This window comes from Entelurus aequoreus, linkage group LG10, assembly GCF_033978785.1.
Source record: "Entelurus aequoreus isolate RoL-2023_Sb linkage group LG10, RoL_Eaeq_v1.1, whole genome shotgun sequence".
Taxonomy (NCBI): domain Eukaryota; kingdom Metazoa; phylum Chordata; class Actinopteri; order Syngnathiformes; family Syngnathidae; genus Entelurus; species Entelurus aequoreus.
The window spans coordinates 3,695,062-3,717,383 of record NC_084740.1 but is presented as its reverse complement, the minus strand read 5'-3'; the positions used below and the strand labels follow the sequence as shown (position 1 = coordinate 3,717,383).

The following is a 22,322-nucleotide window of genomic DNA, read 5'->3' as shown; positions in this document are numbered from 1 at the left end:
TTTAAAATGATGTTGAAGTCCAGAGACATAATGTGATGAATCATGACTTATCTGGACTAATTCCACCATGGAAGTCATACTCAGCAAAATATTCATCATCTCCAACTTCCTTAGTCTTCTATCTTCTTCCTTGACCTTAGCCGCCATTGATAACAATGTGTGCTCTCACCTTATGCGAGTATGTCAGCTGGGCCTTCTCTATCTCATTGTGAAGCTGAATGCGTAGTTTCTCCAGTTGATGATCATGTGAGGCCTGCAAAAGCTCTCGGTCTTCTTGCAGAGTACCAAACAACTGCTCTCTCTGAACACGTTCCTGTCACAAACACATTTTGATTTTAAAGTTAAAAACACATATTTTCTGTGTCTTTTGCCAGCAGGGTCAAGAGGATAAGTACAGGCCATTATTGACCCTGACCAAGGCTGTTTCTGGGGGAAAACCGCACTGGAACTTTTCATAAAGGTTGTTGTGCTTGAGGTGATCTTTATGTTGAGCTACAACTGTTTTTTTTTCACAACTGTTGACAGTAATAGAAGATTGGAGATGGGTCTGTAATTGGAGAAAACGAGGTTGTACTTTTTTCAGAAGTGGTCAGAAGACAGTTTCTAAGATACTGAAGAGGGAGTGGTTTATAATCCTTGTAATGAACATTAAAGGCCTACTGAAATGAGATGTTCTTATTTAAACGGGCATAGCAGATCCATTCTATGTGTCATACTTGATCATTTCGCAATATTGCCATATTTTTGCTGAAAGGATTTAATAGAGAACATTGACGATAAAGTTCGCAACTTTTGGTCGCTGATAAAAAAGCCTTGCCTGTACCGGAAGTAGCGTGACGTCACAGGTTGAAAGGCTCCTCACATTTCCCCATTGTTTACACCAGCAGCGAGAGCGATTCGGACCGAGAAAGCGACGATTACCCCATTAATTTGAGCGAGGATGAAAGATTAGTGGATGAGGAACGTTAGAGTGAAGGACTAGAATGCAGTGCAGGACGTATCTTTTTTCGCTCTGACCGTAACTTAGGTACAAGCTGGTTCATTGGATTCCACACTTTCTCCTTTTTCTATTGTGGATCACGGATTTGTATTTTAAACCACCTGGGATACTATATCCTCTTGAAAATGAGAGTCGAGAACGCCAAATGGACATTCACAGTGACTTTTATCTCCATGACAATACATCGGCAAAGCACTTTAGCTACGGAGCTAATGTGATAGCATCGTGCTTAAATGCAGATAGAAACAAAAGAAATAAGCCCCTGACTGGAAGGATAGACAGCAGATCAACAATACTACCAAACTCTGGAACTGTAACTACACGGTTAATGCTGTGCCGCCTGGCGAAGCCTAGCAATGCTGTTGCTAACGACGCCATTGAAGCTAACTTAGCTACGGGACCTCACAGAGCTATGCTAAAAACATTAGCTATCCACCTACGCCAGCCAGCCCTCATCTGCTCATCAACACCCGTGCTCACCTGCGTTCCAGCGATCGACGGAGCGACGAAGGACTTCACCCGATCATCGATGCGGTCGGCGGCTAGCGTCGGATAGCGCGTCTGCTATCCAACTCAAAGTCCTCCTGGTTGTGTTGCTGCAGCCAGCCGCTAATACACCGATCCCACCTACAGCTTTCTTCTTTGCAGTCTTCATTGTTCATTAAACAAATTGCAAAAGATTCACCAACACAGATGTCCAGAATACTGTGGAATTATGACATGAAAACAGAACTGTTTGTATTGGATACAATGTGTCCCAATACTTCCGCTTCAATCATTGACGTCACGCGCATACGTCATCATACAAAGACGTTTCCAACCGGAAGTTTAGCGGGAAATGTAAAATGTCACTTTATAAATTAACCCGGCCGTATTGGCATGTGTTGCAATGTTAAGATGTCATCATTGATATATAAACTATCAGACTGCGTAGTCGCTACTAGTGGCTTTCAGTAGGCCTTTAATATTGCATGTTGGCATTGGGCAATGCTAAAGGTTACATGTGGACATGTTCATTCTTCTGATGATATCCTCCACGTCTTCCTGTGTGACATCAGAAAAGGAAAAGAAAGGCTGGGCAATCCCAAAACTTTGCTGAGCAGATTGTGCCAGCAGGACAGCAGTGGTGGAGAGGTGCATGTTGCTGGCCTCTGAGTAGAGAGTTGAGGGGGTTTGAGCAGATGATTCATTCTTTAAAAAAGGCAAACACCAAGTCAAATACAAATATGGCCATTTATATCAACAATATGATTTGCCTGAGTAGCTGGACAGGACCAAAAAAAGTTTTTTGGAGTCACAAGGACAGTTTTAATGATGGTGGAATAAAAGCTGAAGTGTGCTCTCTGTATGCTTGTTTGTGACAGTCAGTCCAGAGGCCCCTGAAGGTCCGGCCATGTTCATCTTACGCCAGTGGACCAGTGGGCTGAGCACCAGAAGGAGACGGACTTCATGTAAGGGGGAGTGGAGGTTGAGGAGACTGTTCAGGAACTGCTGGTAAAAACCAGGAACAGAGTGGAAGTCAGGAGAGTCTGAGAAGAGCAGTTGGAAGTCCAGGGTGAGGGCATTCAGCATATTTTTTCAATTGAATTTTTCTCTCCATCCATTTTCTACCGCTTGTCCCTTTTGGGGTAGCGGGGGGTGCTGGAGCCTATCTCAGCTGCAGAAGGTGGGGTACACCCTGAATTTTTCAAATCAAATATTTTTATCTCAAATGAATCTGCCGCTGTAGTTTGGTGCGGGGGCGAGGAAAGTGCAGCTCCATCGACACAACTGCCGCTGTAGTTTGGTGTGGGGGCGAGGAAAGTGCAGCTCCATTGACACAACTGCCGCTGTAGTTTGGTGTGGGGGCGAGGAAAGTGCAGCTCCATCGACACAACTGCCGCTGTAGTTTGGTGTGGGGGCGAGGAAAGTGCAGCTCCATTGACACAACTGCCGCTGTAGTTTGGTGTGGGGGCGAGGAAAGTGCAGCTCCATTGACACAACTGCCGCTGTAGTTTGGTGTGGGGGCGAGGAAAGTGCAGCTCCATTGACACAACTGCCGCTGTAGTTTGGTGTGGGGGCGAGGAAAGTGCAGCTCCATCGACACAACTGCCGCTGTAGTTTGGTGTGGGGGCGAGGAAAGTGCAGCTCCATTGACACAACTGCCGCTGTAGTTTGGTGTGGGGGCGAGGAAAGTGCAGCTCCATCGACACAACTGCCGCTGTAGTTTGGTGTGGGGGCGAGGAAAGTGCAGCTCCATCGACACAACTGCCGCTGTAGTTTGGTGTGGGGGCGAGGAAAGTGCAGCTCCATTGACACAACTGCCGCTGTAGTTTGGTGTGGGGGTGAGGAAAGTGCAGCTCCATCGACACAACTTTCTGATGGGAAACACTGAGGTGTTTGTAGATGGGCAGAGTTCAAGACAACAAGGTCAAGTTTGTTCCTGGAGAATGTGTGGGGACGTCAACATGTTGTATGTTGAGGGAGACAAAGAACATTTGCAGCAGGATGACAAGTGGGGGGTGGCGACATGAATATTTCATCTCCCAGGATTATGGTATTGGTGGAGGTGGTCCAGAGTGTTGTGAGGAGATCAGACATTTTAAGGATGAAAACAAGTTTGTGTTTAGGGGACAGGTAGATGAGAAAAGTCATTTAAATGCAAAAAACTTGCAGAAAGATGTTTAGGGCAGTGAAATGGGGGTCAGCTTTAAATCCTGACGGTTGATGACCACTAAACCAGGACAGCGACAAGAGCTGTGAGCTGCTTCTAAGTAAAAGGCCTCATTGAGGGCAGAATACAATTCTGACTGGTGCCAGGTTTCTGTGAGAGACATGACATCAAGTTCCTTCTCCCTGATATGTTATTTAATCAGGGTTGTTTTATTATGTGTTGACTGAGCATTGAATAGTTCAAATTACACTACTAACTGTGGAGTGAATCTCTCTACAGGTCGCAAAGCATTAAAATCCACTTCAGTAATTCTCAATTGCCAAGAATGTTGAATAGGAGATGTCGCTGTTTCCAATCCTGAAGCCCAGCAATCTAACAGACTCATAGTATTCCCAGAGTTTATGTTAACCGATCGACTGTGATCTGATGACAGGTAAGAAGCTATAAACCTAACTAACATTACAAACTGCTTTGACATAGTAACGGCTAACTAATTATTTTATAAGGATAAACAACACGTTACGTTAATAATTACAACAAAAATCATCGGAGTACTCGCAACACTGGTTATCTTGCCACAAAAACACTTAAGCAAACCTTAAGCACTTTGCTTGTTTTGTTTAAGGTACCGGTATATACCGTATATTACCATTTGGGGTATCAGTTTTGGTCCCTATCGCCCAGTCCTATGCCAGGGGTACTCCAAAAACTGCCTTTTGACTCATCATAAAACCTCCCAAACACCATCAACTGAGCATTATCAGTACAATCATCCACAGCTCAGTAAATGCACGCTGCATTTTGGTTCAGTGCAGCTTTTTAACTCCATCCCCAGCAAGTACTTCAGTGCATCTGGTAGTTGTGGAATATTTCATTGATCTTAGCTTTGTATGTCCTTTCTTCCAGGTTGTCCCATCAACATATATCATACAAATGTAAGGGGTGCATTGTGTCTACATAGAGGAGAGACTATGCTTGAACCTCTTCCTGTTGCTTCTCCCTGATGTTGTTGATCTCTCTCCTGTGTTCCTGCCTCAGGTGCACCAGCTTCTTCTCGTGCTCACGCTGCACGTCCTCTCGCACTTCCAGGAGCAAATCAGACAGCTGCACAGTGACAGTACAGGTCAATTTAAAAAGTGTAGTAGACAGTTCAAAAACAATAAATACAACACAATTAATGAAATAAGTCCTTCCTTCTGTTATTAATGGCGATCAAACTGGGTTCATTCGGAATAGGCCCTCTTCTGTCTTTTCAATATGTTGTACAGTGACCTGCTTTTAACACTGAAGAAGCAGCCATATATAAGCTATTGGAATGATCTATTTTATGTTCTGGAGAACAGTTTTATTTCATGGATTAAGCTCCTTTAGTCATCTCCTGAGGCCTCGGTCAGGACAAATAATATTCAATCCGCATTCGTTCTACACAGCAGGGTTTCCCCCTGAGTCCATTCCTTTCTGCTCTTGCCATTGAGCCTCTGTCAACTGTGCTTGGTACCAAGCCGCTCATTACGGTAGACACAATGTCTCTCTCTACGCAGATGACCTCCTTATGTATGTCTCAGTCCCGGCTCCCTTGAGTGACCTTCAAGCATTTCAACGTGTGTCTGGTTACAAACTAAACTTGGGTGAAAGTGAAATATTTCCTATAAATTCTGCTGCAAATAAATTTCTTCTGCACAATTTCTCCTTTAAAATCGCCTCGCACATACTTGGACGTCCAGGTCACACATGCATTTGGAGAACTTTATAAAGCCAACTTTGTTCCACTGCTGCACAGAATCTAGGGACATTTTGACCGCTGGTCCCTACTTGACTTATCTACAATGGCTCATGTCAACTCTATTAAAAATGAATATAAGTCCACAACTTTCTTATCTGTTCCAGCGCATAACGTTTTTTCTCCCTCAGTCCTTCTTTCATAAATTAGATAGTTAAGATTTTAGATTGCATTTGCAATAAAAAGACTTAAAACTTGTCTTTTAGTAGTAAGTAAATAAACAAAGACTCCTAATTTAGCTGCTGACATATGCAGTAACATATTGTGTCATTTATCATTCTATTATTTTGTCAAAATTATTAAGGACAAGTGATAGAAAATGAATTATTCATCTACTTGTTCATTTACTGTAAATATCTGCTTATTTTCTGTTTGAACATATTCTCTCTACACTTCTGTTCAAATGTAATAATCACTTATTATTCTCTTCTTTGATACTTGACATTAGTTTTGGATGATACCACACATTTAAGTATCAATTCGATACCAAGTAGTTACAGGATCATACATTGGTCATATTCAAAGTCCTCATGTGTCCAGGGACGTATCTCCTGACTTTATAAACATAATATACATTTTTAAAAAACGAAAGATTTTGTGATGCAAAAAAATATTGATGTAATCATAGTAGTATCGACTAGATACGTGCCTGTAAATTGGTATCATTACAGTGGATGTCAGGTGTAGATCCACCTATGGCATTTGTTTACATTGTAGCGTCCCGGAAGAGTTGGTGCTGCAGGGAATTCTGGGAATTTGTTTTGTAGTGTTTATGTTGTGTTGTGGTGCAAATATTCTCCCAAAATGTGTTTGTCATTGTTATTTAGTGTGGTTTCACCATATGGCACATGTTTATGACAGTGTTGGCATTGTTCATACGGCCACCCTTGGTATGACATGTATGGCTGTTGAAAAGGTATGCCCTTCATTCACTCGTGTGTAGTGTGTTCAAAGTTAAGTAGATTGTCTTAATGGTTGATGATTGGTCATAGAGTAATCTTGTCTTGATTTTTACAATTTCCGACCTTTTAAAATGTCATAAGTCATGACTTCGGCATCTAGCGGTGTGTAGCGAAGCATGTATAACTATCACTTATCTTACAGGGATGATTCTTCAAATACATGAACTGGATTTGTCTTTGTGTCTTCATATACATTCACTGTACAAACATATATATACACATACTGTACATATACATTCACTGTACAAACATATATATACACATACTGTACATGTACATTCACTGTACAAACATACATATACACATACTGTACATATACATTCACTGTACAAACATACATATACACTTACTGTACATATACATTCACTGTACAAACACACATATACACATACTGTACATATACATTCACTGTACAAACATACATATACACATACTGTACATATACATTCACTGTACAAACATATATATACACATACTGTACATATACATTCACTGTACAAACATACATATACACATACTGTACATATACATTCACTGTACAAACATACATATACACATACTGTACATATACATTCACTGTACAAGCACACATATACACATACTGTACATATACATTCACTGTACAAACACACAAATATACACATACTGTACATATACATTCACTGTACAAACATACATATACACGTACTGTACATATACATTCACTGTACAAGCACACATATACACATACTGTACATATACAAGTACATATGCACACATACATTCATGCACATAATCAGGTTTCATCAAACATATATTAATGTTGTTGCCCTAGGGTAAATTGGGTATAACACATGGTACACTGACAAAGCTTAACCTATTGTTACTATAACAATCTACAAGGTTAATATGGCTGGCTTCTTTCTTCCCCTCCATTTTTCTGCTTTCTTTCATATCTCAAGTTATCATGACGTATATGTATTGTTGCATTTGAACAAGTGTATTGTTGATAATAGAGGTCATTTAGTGTTATTATTCATTATCAATAGTATTATTTCTATTGGTATTTGTATTGATACATTTGTAGTGTAATATGTTCATTGTCATTTATGTATTATTATTTATTTCACTAACTGCTTATTTGCTATTACTTTTACTATCATATTTGTACATGTCCTATTTGCTGATGTTGCTCTGTTGTTGTTGTTGTTGTTGTTGTTGTTGCTGTTGTTGTTGTTGTCTCTCCGTCTAATCCCCCTCTTGTCCCCACAATTCCCCCCTCTGTCTTCCTTTTTTTCTCTTCTATCCCCTCCTGCTCTGGCCCGGCTGGGAGCAGGAGGATTAGCTCCAAATTGTTCAGGACAAGCTAAAATCATCAGTCTGGAGGTTGGGTCTTGGGCACAGTTGGGTGTTCCAACAGGACAATGACCCCAAACACACCTCAAAAGGAATGGCTAAATCAGGCTAGAATGACGGTTTTAGAATGGCCTTCCCAAAGTCCTGTGGACAATGCTGAAGAAACAAGTCCATGTCAGAAAAGCAACACATTTAGCTGAACTGCAGCAATTTAGTGGTCAAGTGGTCAAGCAGAAGCTTGTGGATGGCTACCTAAAGCGCCCTATTGCAGGTCAACTTGCCAAGGGAGCAAATATTAACATTGCTGTATGTATACTTTTCACCCTCACATTTTCAGTAGACACATAATAAATTCATAAAAGAAGCAAACTTCATGAATGTTTTTTGTGAGCAACAAGTATGTGCTCCAATCACTACATCACAACAACAACAAGTATGTGCTCCAATCACTACATCACAACAAAATAAGAGTTGTAGAAATGATTGACAGCCTTGACATGATGTTCTTTACCAGTGTATGTACACTTTTGACCACCACTGTATATGTATGTATATATATTATATATATATATATATATATATATATATATATATATATATATATATATATATATATATATATATATATATATATATATATATATATATATATATATATATATATATATATATATATATATATATACATACATACACACACACACACACACACACACACACACACACACACACACACACACACACACACACACACACACACACACACACACACACACACACAGAGACAGACAGAAGTAACGTGTATGGTTAACCTCTTTATGGTGTTCTTTACCAGTGTATGTACACTTTTGACCACCACTGTATATGTATATGTATATATATATATATATACATACATACACACACACACACACACACACACACACACACACACACACACACACACACACACACACACACACACACACAGACAGACGGACAGAAGTAACGTGTATGGTTAACCTCTTTATGGTATTGTGTGAGCTGCTGCTCAGGATGTGGACGAATCAGCTCTCTACAAGTTCTCTCTGAGGTGATTACCTTTGGGAAAAAAGGGTGTTAGACATTACATTGATGGGATTAGTGTTGCTCTTTGTTTCATAATCACCATTTATTACCTCCTGCTTGAAATAGTTCCTGTTCTCCTCATGCACTTTGGTTGTCTCTGCTGGCAGCTTCTCTTCTGACTCAGCCTTCATACGCTCAATGTCCAGCCTCTGCTGAGCCTCCAGCTTCTTTTCTTCTCCCAGTGACATACGTAAATCTTTCAGCATCATTTCGCTCTCCTCCCTTAGCACAAAAACATATAGAGTACAGTCACACCTTGGTTTTCATACAGAACAGAGTACTCATGAAAAGTGAGGTTTGACTGTACTTTATTTTAAATGAGTAACAATGATTAATAAATACAAAAAGGGCATATGTTGGCAGACATGTACCGTATATTAACTTGACATACTGGTTAGGTTGTCATATTGCAACTTTACATTTGGCAAATTAAACCATTGCCTTTATCAATGGCCTACATGGATAGTTTAATAATGCTAAAAACAACTTAAACCTTAAAGGGCAAGATGTCCTTTCTGGTGCAGAAATCTTGGTCTGACTGGACTGTAATGGACTGGCTTTTAGTCACTGCAATCATTGGGTAGTATACAGTTGAAGCTATGGTAGCTACTTAGTACACACTTAGTATGTTATAGACAGATAGGGACATCACTTGAAAAAACAACAAGGACTTTAATAACTTGACAATTGTAAATATTGTCACAATAAAGACACAATGTTGACAATCTGTGAGAGAGAGTGATAGTTTTACCTACCTCAGTTTTTCTACACCCTCTTCTTCAAGCTTCACCTCTTCCTCCTGGAATAAAGCTGTTCTCTTCTCCCTAATAAATTGCTCCTTCTCTGCATCTTCTTCTCTCTTCAACTCCTTACAGAAGCGAGATATTCCCCTCTCCTCCTTTAAACACTCGTTCTCCTTGCTGAACAATGCCTCCTGGAGAAAAATTGAGCTCTTCTTTTTCTCCTTAATTAATTGATCTGTGTCCTCATCCCCTTTCTGACTCGCATCACCACTCTTTAGTTCTTCATCTTTGTTTCTCACTTTTAGATTCTTCTCTTTTTCAGTCCTCACCCACTCATTTTCTACCTCGCTTTCGCCTTCTTCATTTTTCCAGATTGCAAAATTGGATTCTTTTTCCAATGTTTGCACATAGTTGCATCTGGAGATCTCCAATGTTTTCATTTGAATGTTGGAAGTTCGGCACAGCCGACCTCGAGAAGTTTCAGGTCTCTGCAGATTATCAGCTGAGCATAGACGTTCAGCAGCGGGTTGGTTCAGAAGGTCTACTTCCGTGTGTGAAGAGAGGGTCTGAGGTACCACAAGTTCTTCACCTTTTGAAACTGTAAGTTCTTCCTTGTCTGTGGACAGTAAATTCCTGAAGAGATATTTGTTATATAGTAAAATTTTCAGTTTTTAAAGTTTGCACTGTGCGTCTAGAGCTTTACTATCTACCGGTACTAAACCCACAGAATTATGGCAATTACACCTAAAAATTCACAAATGTGTTGGCACAACTTAAATCAAACTGCTCCTTTCTGAATTCTATCCTGCAGAAATACAAAATATAAAACTGTACCCTATGAACAGCAGGAAAGGAACATACCTCTTGACAGCCTCAACCTTTGTATACTTTCCCATCGCATCCATTACATTGTCTCTGTCATAGTTTTTCTCCAGTAGACTCACAGAGCTAGACGTATCGTTGAGGTCTAAAACATTTTCCGACAGCTTCATGGAACATAAAAAGGAAAAAATATGTTTGTACAGCATACAGATAGTTTATGAACCATGGACTTCTTGTATTAAAGTTGAACACAATTACTGGAAGAGACCGGTGACAGAAGAGGAAACAACAGAAAAGTAATGGTGTTAAACGTAGCAGCCACAAACTATTGGTCTCTATTGTTGTGTAAATGCCCCGCGAGACGTCAGGTTTCATAAGGAATCCTGCCACGGGACATTTCAGTTCATTTCTATACTACAAGTATACACATTTGCACTGGTGGGTTGTGACCACGTTGGAAGTAGAGCATGAACATGACAGAGACAGAAAGAAGACATACATACATCCATCCATTTTCTACCGCTTGTCCCATTCAGGGACGTGGGGGTGCTGGAGCATCTCAGCTGTATTCGGGGGGAAGGCGGGGTACACCCTGGACAAGTTGCCACCTCATCACAGGGCCAACACAGATAGACATACAACATTCCCACTCACATTCACACACTAGGGCCAATTAACATTTATTAACATCACAAAAAAATAAGAGTTGTAGAAATGATTGGAAACTCAAGACAGCCATGACATGATGTTCTTTACAAGTGAATGTACCCTTTTGACCACAACTGTATATATGTATATACCACAGACTCCCAGCACACATTCGTCAGAAGTGCTGCTTCAAACCTAGCGGCAGGGAGGAAATGGAATCCATCGGCAGCAGTTGCAGTGGCAAAGACTGCCCTCAGACACCAGGATATAGTGGGGCATGTCCAATATGGCACAGGGGGCCTTGGTTTGGAAGCAACAACACCCACGTGGCAAAAGGCAACTCCAACCGAACGGCGGCACAGGGTGGTGGAGGATGTGCGCCACCAGGAGGAAGCAGCCAGGTGTGCCAAGGCAGTCTCTCAAGCCCAGCAAGGCCGCTGGATGAAGTGGTAGGGCGTAGAGAGGAGGAAAATCATGTGGAACGAAATACGGAGCATGGATTCTAATAGACTAAGTTTCATCATCAGAGCCACATATGATGTCATGCCCTCTCCAACCAACCTACATCTCTGGTATGGAGAGGACCCAGCCTGTCTTCAGTACGCAGCCCCAGCAACCCTCAAACACATCTTGGTGGGTTGCAAGACCAGTCTGACTCAAGGGAGATACACCTGGCACCACAACCAGGTACTGAAGTGCTTGGCTGCCCAACTTGAGAATAAGAGAGTAATCACCAATGCCATGCCTCTAAATGCCCAGGCTACCTTCCCATACAAAACAACTTTCATCCGGAAAGGAGAGAAACGGCGGACCAAGCCATCACCTCCAGACTCAGGACCACTGAACGCAGCCCGGGATTGGGAAATGCAGGTAGACCTCAGCCAGAGGCTTACCTTCCCACCCAAAATTGCAGCGACCAACCTGTCTTCATCGTTGAGCTAACGGTCCCATGGGAGGACGTCATCAATGAAGCATTCGAACGGAAGAGGCTGCGATATACCAACTTAGCAGCTGAAGCAGAGGCACGAGGCTGGAACGTTAAGGTGTGGCCAGTGGAGGTGGGCTGTAGAGGCTTTGTAGCCACTTCCACCACAAGGCTCCTGAAGGAAGTAGGGATCAGAGGACAGGCCCAACGGAAGGCAACCAAAGAACTTGCCACCACAGCAGAACAAAGCAGTCACTGGCAGAGGCTGAAACACAGCATGGGCTGCCAAATAACCACGTGGTGCCACCATGCCACACACACTCAGGTCTGATCAGCCTGTGGTGGGCCAACCTCGGCAGAGGGTGTCTTGTGATGAATGGCCAAAACACCCAATGACGTCGGGGAACACAACTGATGTGTCGTACTGGTGGCACCACGTGATTATTGCCACATTCCACCCCATCCAAGAAGACATCACCAACCCCATTCAATTGCTGTGCTGAATATTTAGGGATCTTTAACAACTAGTCCTATTAAGAATCCTATGTCTTGCTTATGTTTCTGTCATGTTCATGCTCTACTTACAATGTGGTCACAACCCAATACTTGTCTTGTCTTAAGACTTTGTTCAGGAGTCTATAAGTCTGTTCTGAGACAAACTGCTGAAACAAGATTTAAAAAATACCCCCTTGGAGGAAATAAACATTTAGGTGACTGAAGATTAGAAGCCATATTTAATTATCACAGTACCTTCACATTTGTGGATGATGAACTCTTCATAATATCACTGGCTTCAGAGTTCTGCAATTAGAAACAATTGTGTACAGCTTAATAAGAAGATACAGTACCAAGTGACATCTACCTGTATGCACATGTTGAAAAAGTGTCAAACCCACAAAACACAAGAGCAACGTCTACAGAAGCCATACCATGCCTAAAAGTGTAATGCTATGCTGCTAGTGTGCAGATAAAGAGATAGATAAAGGTCAGAAAATTAAAGCCCTGTATCTGAATTAATTGCATAGCTATGAAATGTAACTAATAGACTAAATTAAACAAAAATTGCTGTTAGAATCGTTGGGCACCACCTAATGCCATTTGATTGTTGGGGGTAACGATTTCATTCAGAATCGATACTTTTTTAAAATAACATTGGATGCCATTTCTATGATTACCGGTAACTACATTTCTCTATTAAATAAACAGCTCTAATCAATTTCTATATTACTTAAACAAAATGCTTCCTAAACATTTAATCAAATCGGATAACGATAAGGCAACAAGAGAAGTAGTTAACACTTCTCTTTTCTAAAGTAAATGTGTACAGCAGATATACCGTATTTTTCGGACTATAAGTGGCAGTTTTTTTCATAGTTTGGCCGGGGGTGCGACTTATACTCAGGAGCGACTTATGTGTGAAATGATGAACACATTAGCGTAAAACATCAAATAATATTATTGATCTCATTCACGTAAGAGACTAGACGTATAAGATTTCATGGGATTTAGCGATTAGGAGTGACAGTAAACGTATAGCATGTTCTATATGTTATAGTTATTTGAATGACTCTTACCATAATATGTGAGGTTAACATAGCAGTTGGTTATTTATGCCTCATATAACGTACACTTATTCAGCCTGTTGTTCACTATTCTTTACACATTTTAAATTGCCTTTCAAATGTCTATTCTTGCTGTTGGCTTTTATCAAATACATTTCCCTAAAAAATGCGCCTTATACTCCAGTGCGACTTATATATGTTTTTTTCCTTCTTTATTATGCATTTTCGGCCGGTGCGACTTATACTCCGGAGCGACTTATACGCCGAAAAATACGGTAGATCATCTACATCTACTATATGATTTGTCTGAGTGGCTGGACAAGACAGATGGGGGAAAAAAGGAATTAAAAAATTATATATACACACATATACACACACACATATATATATATATATATATATGTGTGTGTGTGTGTAATTTTTCTTAAATATATATATATATTTTTTGACACCCCTAATAGCAGTGTTTCAATTCGGCGTTTGTAGGGTGCTGACGGCAAGGCTGTCCCAAATTGAAAAAGCTCCAAGCGTCTTTTGGATCTTGCCAACTAATGTGTCATTTCCTCTCATGAGCAACAAGTGTACATGTCAAGTGTCCTTTGCACCCTTTCATATCCCAAGATCCTCTGCGGCCAGCTTTGAAAAGTACTTTCATAATGGGGACACTACACGGAGAGAAAAGGGCGGCCTTAAAATGTAAGTTTACCTGTATTTAGTCATTTAAAACATGTAAAACTAGAAGGTACAACTTGGCGTGACATGAGTAACTTAAAATACGAGACTTGGTAATGTTGAATGACCTCCGCGTTGTTCGCTCCTCTTTATAGGACATCAAGAGGGAGACTCATGTTCAGCCATTTTTAACCATTGGAAGTAAAGCCTTACATGTTCATACTTGTCTTACTATATATCTTATCATGTGTGACTGGAAAAGTTGAAAATGGACCGATGTTGGTTTTTTGTATGTAGATGTACATTTATACTTCAGATCTTTTTATTTGTTATTTTTATGTGTTTAAAATGAAATCACTGTTTTTAATGTGATCTTGTGTTTACGATTGCTCTGCTTTTTTGTTTTGAACAATGAAGGAAGAAATGGACTCACAAGAAAATATAAAAAACCTTGCTATAGTACATATATGCAGGTTTGGATGATCATTTGAAAACATGATTTGGACCTGTACAAATTAAAGACCAAATTGATGAAACTACCGCTGTTGTGATTAATTTCCTGCCTTAAATTCTAAAAATACTGTAGGTGAATATATTTACTTATTCCAAATGATATTTTACTTAATATTGACCAGGACAGTTCAACGTATGACTATTTACATGTTTAATATCTGAGTAGAACTGATGTTGCTTGTATTCCAACAAGAAAGACCATGAAGACTTATTTATGTCATTGTGGGACATCACCTGGATTGCCTCTAGCGTGTTTCTGAGGGTACAAATGTCCAAATACATCATCATCCAGTGAGTTTGCAAAGCTGGTGGTTGACTGACACATTACATTTCTTTTTTTTTTTAAACTGAACTGTTAAAGCAGTCATATAACAAATAAACGATTTCATAACTACTCAAAAGGAATGACACCTAACAACTCCTTAGTTCTGAAATCTATAGCCTATTTAAAGCCAATTTTAAAGTAACAAAGTTGACCAGAGTGCTTTACAAATGAGGTTAGTTATAGTATCAAATAATAAAGTTATGTTGAAAATACCACATTTCTCTGTGAGCAGGACATCATCTGCACACATACACACCACAACTCTAAAAACAACTTCTATCCTTCCATCCGTTGTCTACCGCTTGTCCCTTTCGGGGTCGCGGAGGGGTGCTGGAGCCTATCTCAGCTGCATTTGGGCGGAAGGTGGGGTACACCCTGGACAAGTCACCACCTTATCACAGGGCCAACACAGATATGACAACATTCACACACTAGGGAGGGGCCTATCCCCAGCTTCATGTCTTTGGAGGTTGGAGGGGCCTATCCCCAGCTTCATGTCTTTGGAGGTGGGAGGGGCCTATACCCAGCTTCATGTCTTTGGAGGTGGGAGGGGCCTATCCCCAGCTTCATGTCTTTGGAGGTGGGAGGGGCCTATACCCAGCTTCATGTCTTTGGAGGTGGGGAGGGGCCTATACCCAGCTTCATGTCTTTGGAGGTGGGAGGGGCCTATACCCAGGTGCATGTCCTTGGAGGTGGGAGGGGCCTATCCCCAGGTGCATGTCTTTGGAGGTGGGAGGGGCCTATCCCCAGGTGCATGACTTTGGAGGTGGGAGGGGCCTATACTCAGGTGCATGTCTTTGGAGGTGGGAGGGGCCTATCCCCAGGTGCATGTCTTTGGAGGTGGGAGGGGCCTATCCCCAGGTGCATGTCTTTGGAGGTGGGAGGGGCCTATCCCCAGGTGCATGTCTTTGGAGGTGGGAGGGGCCTATCCCCAGGTGCATGACTTTGGAGGTGGGAGGGGCCTATACTCAGGTGCAGTCTTTGGAGGTGGGAGGGGCCTATCCCCAGGTGCATGTCTTTGGAGGTGGGAGGGGCCTATCCCCAGGTGCATGTCTTTGGAGGTGGGAGGGGCCTATACTCAGGTGCATGTCTTTGGAGGTGGGAGGGGCCTATCCCCAGGTGCATGTCTTTGGAGGTGGGAGGGGCCTATCCCCAGGTGCATGTCTTTGGAGGTGGGAGGGGCCTATCCCCAGGTGCATGTCTTTGGAGGTGGGAGGGGCCTATCCCCAGGTGCATGTCTTTGGAGGTGGGAGGAAGCCGGAGAGAACCCACACAGTCACAGGGATAACATGCAAACTCCACACAGAAAGACCCCAAGCCTGGGATCGAACTCGGGACTTCGTTTTGTGAGGCACATGCATTAACCCCTGTTCCACCGTGCAGCCTAAAAACAACTTATGCGTCATAATTGAAGATTGTTTTAGTTCCATCCATCTTCTCTCCACTTTGTGAATGTGACGGCGATATAACAAGCGTGAGAATGTGAACATGTGACATAACCAGGAAGTGGCTAGGCCATTCCAATTGATATCGCTCCAGGAGGACTCCAGGACCCACTCTTCCTTGACCACATGGGCTGGGTCCTTGGAAGGATGTGGCTCATGAATTAAGACACATGTTACAAAAATTGGTGCTGGTTAATTCTGACATTAAGTAATCAGTAACTTTGTTGGGCAAACGCCAGACGTGCAACTCCTGCTGCAGATGGAAACAGCATCCAGTCTGCATTAGGATGAGAAGGGGGCCCTTAGAAAATGTTTACTCCCGTCAGGGATGTGTGGTCCCAAAAAGTTTGAAAACCCTCGCAATATATCAACATCAAACAAACTTTGAAGCAGTTTTACAAACAATATGAAGCAATTCAGTGGACATTCCATGTGAATGCTGAAAGGCTAAAGCTGAACTGATGCACAGGTGGAATATAAATAGTTAAAATGTGGAATAAATAGCTGAAATTGTTGACAAATTCCACATTAAACATCAAATTTGAGCTCAACCTCAAAGTAAATCGGATCACAAAAGCATTATTCTTAAAAATGTCCTGAATGAGCTGAACAATTTTGATATTCCAACGGTTGAAATGGGATGAAAACTGCGGAATAATAAATAGTGTAGAAGTGTTTAATTTGAACATGCTTCCATGTGTACATCACATATTTACCCCTTCTAGACTAGATGTGTCCAATCTAAGTCTAAGACTAGATGTGTCCAATCTAAGTCTAAGACTAGATGTGACCAATCTAAGTCTAAGACTAGATGTAACAATCTAAGTCTAAGACTAGATGTAACAATCTAAGTCTAAGACTAGATGTAACAATCTAAGTCTAAGACTAGATGTAACAACCTAAGTCTAAGACTAGATGTAACAATCTAAGTCTAAGAGCAAAAACTGATGAAGCCTACTAGGATGAGAGGTGAAACGTCTTCCAAGACAAACCTAACAGTCCAGTTGCGATGGATGTAATTAACGTGTTATTAATCATAACCCCCAGTATGTCCAAATCTCCCCAAACTTGTCCCATTGGGTTGTGAAGTGAAGTGAAGTGAATTATATTTATATAGCACTTTTCTCTAGTGACTCAAAGCGCTTTAAATAGTGTCTCACTACTGCCTCAATTTTCAAAATATTGGAGAAACTATTTAATAGCAGATTAGATTCATTCCTGGAAAGATCAAATGTACACTCAGAGAGTCAATATGGTTTGACAACTAAAAGATCAACTTCTCAGGCATTGATGGAATCCATTGGGGACGGTGTGGCGAAGTTGGTAGAGTGGCCGTGCCAGCAATGGGAGGGTTGCTGGTTACTGGGGTTCAATCCCCACCTTCTACCATCCTAGTCACGACCGTTGTGTCCTTGGGCAAGACACTTCACCCTTGCTCCTGATGGCTGCTGGTTAGTGCCTTGCATGGCAGCTCCCGCCATCAGTGTGTGTGAATGTGTGTGTGAATGTGCGTGTGAATGTGCGTGTGAATGTGCGTGTGAATGTGCGTGTGAATGTGCGTGTGAATGTGCGTGTGAATGTGTGTGTGTGGTGAATGTGTGTGTGAATGTGTGTGTGAATGTGCGTGTGAATGTGCGTGTGAATGTGCGTGTGAATGTGCGTGTGAATGTGCGTGTGAATGTGTGTGTGAATGTGTGTGAAAGTGTGTGTGAATGTGTGTGTGAATGTGTGTGTGAATGTGTGTGTGAATGTGTGTGTGAATGTGTGTGTGAATGTGTGTGTGAAAGTGTGTGTGAATGTGTGTGTGAATGTGCGTGTGAATGTGCGTGTGAATGTGCGTGTGAATGTGCGTGTGAATGTGTGTGTGAATGTGTGTGAAAGTGTGTGTGAATGTGTGTGTGAATGTGTGTGTGAATGTGTGTGTGAATGTGTGTGTGAATGTGTGTGTGAATGTGTGTGTGAATGTGTGTGTGAATGTGTGTGTGAAAGTGTGTGTGAATGTGCGTGTGAATGTGTGTGTGTGTGAATGTGTGTGTGAATGTGTGTGTGAATGTGCGTGTGAATGTGCGTGTGAATGTGCGTGTGAATGTGCGTGTGAATGTGTGTGTGAATGTGTGTGAAAGTGTGTGTGAATGTGTGTGTGAATGTGTGTGTGAATGTGTGTGTGAATGTGTGTGTGAATGTGTGTGTGAATGTGTGTGTGAAAGTGTGTGTGAATGTGCGTGTGAATGTGTGTGTGTGTGAATGTGTGTGTGAATGTGTGTGTGAATGTGCGTGTGAATGTGCGTGTGAATGTGCGTGTGAATGTGCGTGTGAATGTGTGTGTGAATGTGTGTGAAAGTGTGTGTGAATGTGTGTGAATGTGTGTGAATGTGTGTGTGAATGTGTGTGTGAATGTGTGTGTGAAAGTGTGTGTGAATGTGTGTGAAAGTGTGTGTGAATGTGTGTGTGAATGTGTGTGTGAATGTGTGTGTGAAGTGTGTGTGAAAGGTGTGTGAATGTGTGTGTGAATGTGTGTGTGAATGTGTGTGTGAATGTGTGGTGAATGTGTGTTGATGTGTGTGAATGTGTGAATGTGTGTGTGAATGTGTGTGTGAATGTGTAAATAGTGTCAAAGCGCTTTGAGTACCTTGAAGGTAGAAAGGTGCTATACAAGTATAACCCATTTATCATGTATTTATCATTTACTGAAAGAATCACAGACGCGATTGATAATCATCAATATGCAATTGGCGTCTTCATTGACCTCAGAAAAGCTTTGAAATTATCAATCACAATATATGAATGAATAAAATTGGTATAAGAGGTATGGCAATAGACTGGATAAAAAGCTATTTGGACAGACGGAAACAGTTTGTGAAGCTGGGAAAGCATAGCTCAAATTGCTTGGACATTTCTTGTGGAGTCCCCCAGGGGTCAGTATTGGGACCAAAACTTTTTATACTGTACATAAATGATATTTGCCAAGTATCCAAGTTGCTGTCTATGGTACTTTTGGCAGAGGACACTAATGTATTTTGCTCTGGTGATGATCTAGATACGTTACAAAAGAACATAAATGAAGAGTTGTATAAACTGAAATGATGCTTTGACGGAACAAATGATCTTTGAATGTGAGCAAGACCAAGTTGATGTTCTTTGCAGGTCCAGTTTAAACACACAGTTCAAGATAGAAATTGATGGGGTGGCTATTGAGCAGGTGCACAAAATCAAATTCTTTGGTGTAACAATTGACGACAAGCTCAGCTGGAAAGCACATATTACACATGTCAAATACAAAGTAGCACATATTATACATGTCAAATACAAAGTAGCACATATTACACATGTCAAATACAAAGTAGCACATATTACACATGTCAAATACAAAGTAGCACATATTACACATGTCAAATACAAAGTAGCACATATTATACATGTCAAATACAAAGTAGCACTATTAACATGTCAAATACAAAGCACATATTACACATGTCAAATACAAAGTAGCACATATTACACATGTCAAATACAAAGTAGCACATATTAAACATGTCAAATACAAAGTAGCACATATTACACATGTCAAATACAAAGTAGCACATATTACACATGTCAAATACAAAGTAGCACATATTACACATGTCAAATACAAAGTAGCACATATTACACATGTCAAATACAAAGTAGCACATATTAAACATGTCAAATACAAAGTAGCACATATTACACATGTCAAATACAAAGTAGCACATATTACACATGTCAAATACAAAGTAGCACATATTACACATGTCAAATACAAAGTAGCACATATTACACATGTCAAATACAAAGTAGCACATATTACACATGTCAAATACAAAGTAGCACATATTACACATGTCAAATACAAAGTAGCACATATTACACATGTCAAATACAAAGTAGCACATATTACACATGTCAAATACAAAGTAGCACATATTACACATGTCAAATACAAAGTAGCCACATATTACACATGTCAAATACAAAGTAGCACATATTACACATGTCAAATACAAAGTAGCACATATTACACATGTCAAATACAAAGTAGCACATATTACACATGTCAAATACAAAAGTAGCACATATTACACATGTCAAATACAAAGTAGCACATATTACACATGTCAAATACAAAGTAGCACATATTACACATGTCAAATACAAAGTAGCACATATTACACATGTCAAATACAAAGTAGCACATATTATACATGTCAAATACAAAGTAGCACATATTACACATGTCAAATACAAAGTAGCACATATTACACATGTCAAATACAAAGTAGCACATATTACACATGTCAAATACAAGTAGCACATATTACACATGTCAAATACAAAGTAGCACATATTACACATGTCAAATACAAAGTAGCACATATTACACATGTCAAATACAAAGTAGCACATATTACACATGTCAAATACAAAGTAGCACATATTACACATGTCAAATACAAAGTAGCACATATTACACATGTCAAATACAAAGTAGCACATATTACACATGTCAAATACAAAGTAGCACATATTACACATGTCAAATACAAAGTAGCACATATTACACATGTCAAATACAAAGTAGCACATATTACACATGTCAAATACAAAGTAGCACATATTACACATGTCAAATACAAAGTAGCACATATTACACATGTCAAATACAAAGTAGCACATATTACACATGTCAAATACAAAGTAGCACATATTACACATGTCAAATACAAAGTAGCACATATTACACATGTCAAATACAAAGTAGCACATATTACACATGTCAAATACAAAGTAGCACATATTACACATGTCAAATACAAAGTAGCACATATTACACATGTCAAATACAAAGTAGCACATATTACACATGTCAAATACAAAGTAGCACATATTACACATGTCAAATACAAAGTAGCACATATTACACATGTCAAATACAAAGTAGCACATATTACACATGTCAAATACAAAGTAGCACATATTACACATGTCAAATACAAAGTAGCACATATTACACATGTCAAATACAAAGTAGCACATATTACACATGTCAAATACAAAGTAGCACATATTACACATGTCAAATACAAAGTAGCACATATTACACATGTCAAATACAAAGTAGCACATATTACACATGTCAAATACAAAGTAGCACATATTACACATGTCAAATACAAAGTAGCACATATTACACATGTCAAATACAAAGTAGCACATATTACACATGTCAAATACAAAGTAGCACATATTACACATGTCAAATACAAAGTAGCACATATTACACATGTCAAATACAAAGTAGCACATATTACACATGTCAAATACAAAGTAGCACATATTACACATGTCAAATACAAAGTAGCACATATTACACATGTCAAATACAAAGTAGCACATATTACACATGTCAAATACAAAGTAGCACATATTACACATGTCAAATACAAAGTAGCACATATTACACATGTCAAATACAAAGTAGCACATATTACACATGTCAAATACAAAGTAGCACATATTACACATGTCAAATACAAAGTAGCACATATTACACATGTCAAATACAAAGTAGCACATATTACACATGTCAAATACAAAGTAGCACATATTACACATGTCAAATACAAAGTAGCACATATTACACATGTCAAATAGCAAAGTAGCATATTACACAAGTCAAATACAAAGTAGCAATTAATTACACACTGCTCAATTACAAAGTAGCACATATTACACACTGCTCAAATAGCAAGAAGTATAGCAGTCATAAACAAGCAAAGCAGCTTCTGGATCATATACACCTCTAATGTTC

At 40.2% G+C, this 22,322-nt stretch overlaps 1 protein-coding gene across 11 annotated transcripts in view; it reads right to left on the bottom strand.

Annotated features, from left to right (window-relative positions):
• LOC133658164 (centrosomal protein of 164 kDa-like) overlaps positions 1-22,322 on the bottom strand; it is a 92,558-nt gene that overhangs the window by 43,461 nt on the left and 26,775 nt on the right. For all 11 annotated transcript variants that reach the window (XR_009827406.1, XR_009827407.1, XM_062059858.1 and 8 more), the window contains 7 exons: positions 12,726-12,776; positions 10,442-10,566; positions 9,593-10,213; positions 8,888-9,059; positions 8,733-8,810; positions 4,635-4,757; positions 170-313 (listed from right to left, as the gene is read on the bottom strand). Coding sequence is in view for 9 of the 11 variants with exons in the window: in XM_062059858.1 (XP_061915842.1) it covers positions 170-313; positions 4,635-4,757; positions 8,733-8,810; positions 8,888-9,059; positions 9,593-10,213; positions 10,442-10,566; positions 12,726-12,776 (1,314 nt within the window). In the remaining 2 variants the exon portion in view is untranslated. The remainder of the gene's footprint in view (positions 1-169; positions 314-4,634; positions 4,758-8,732; positions 8,811-8,887; positions 9,060-9,592; positions 10,214-10,441; positions 10,567-12,725; positions 12,777-22,322) is intronic.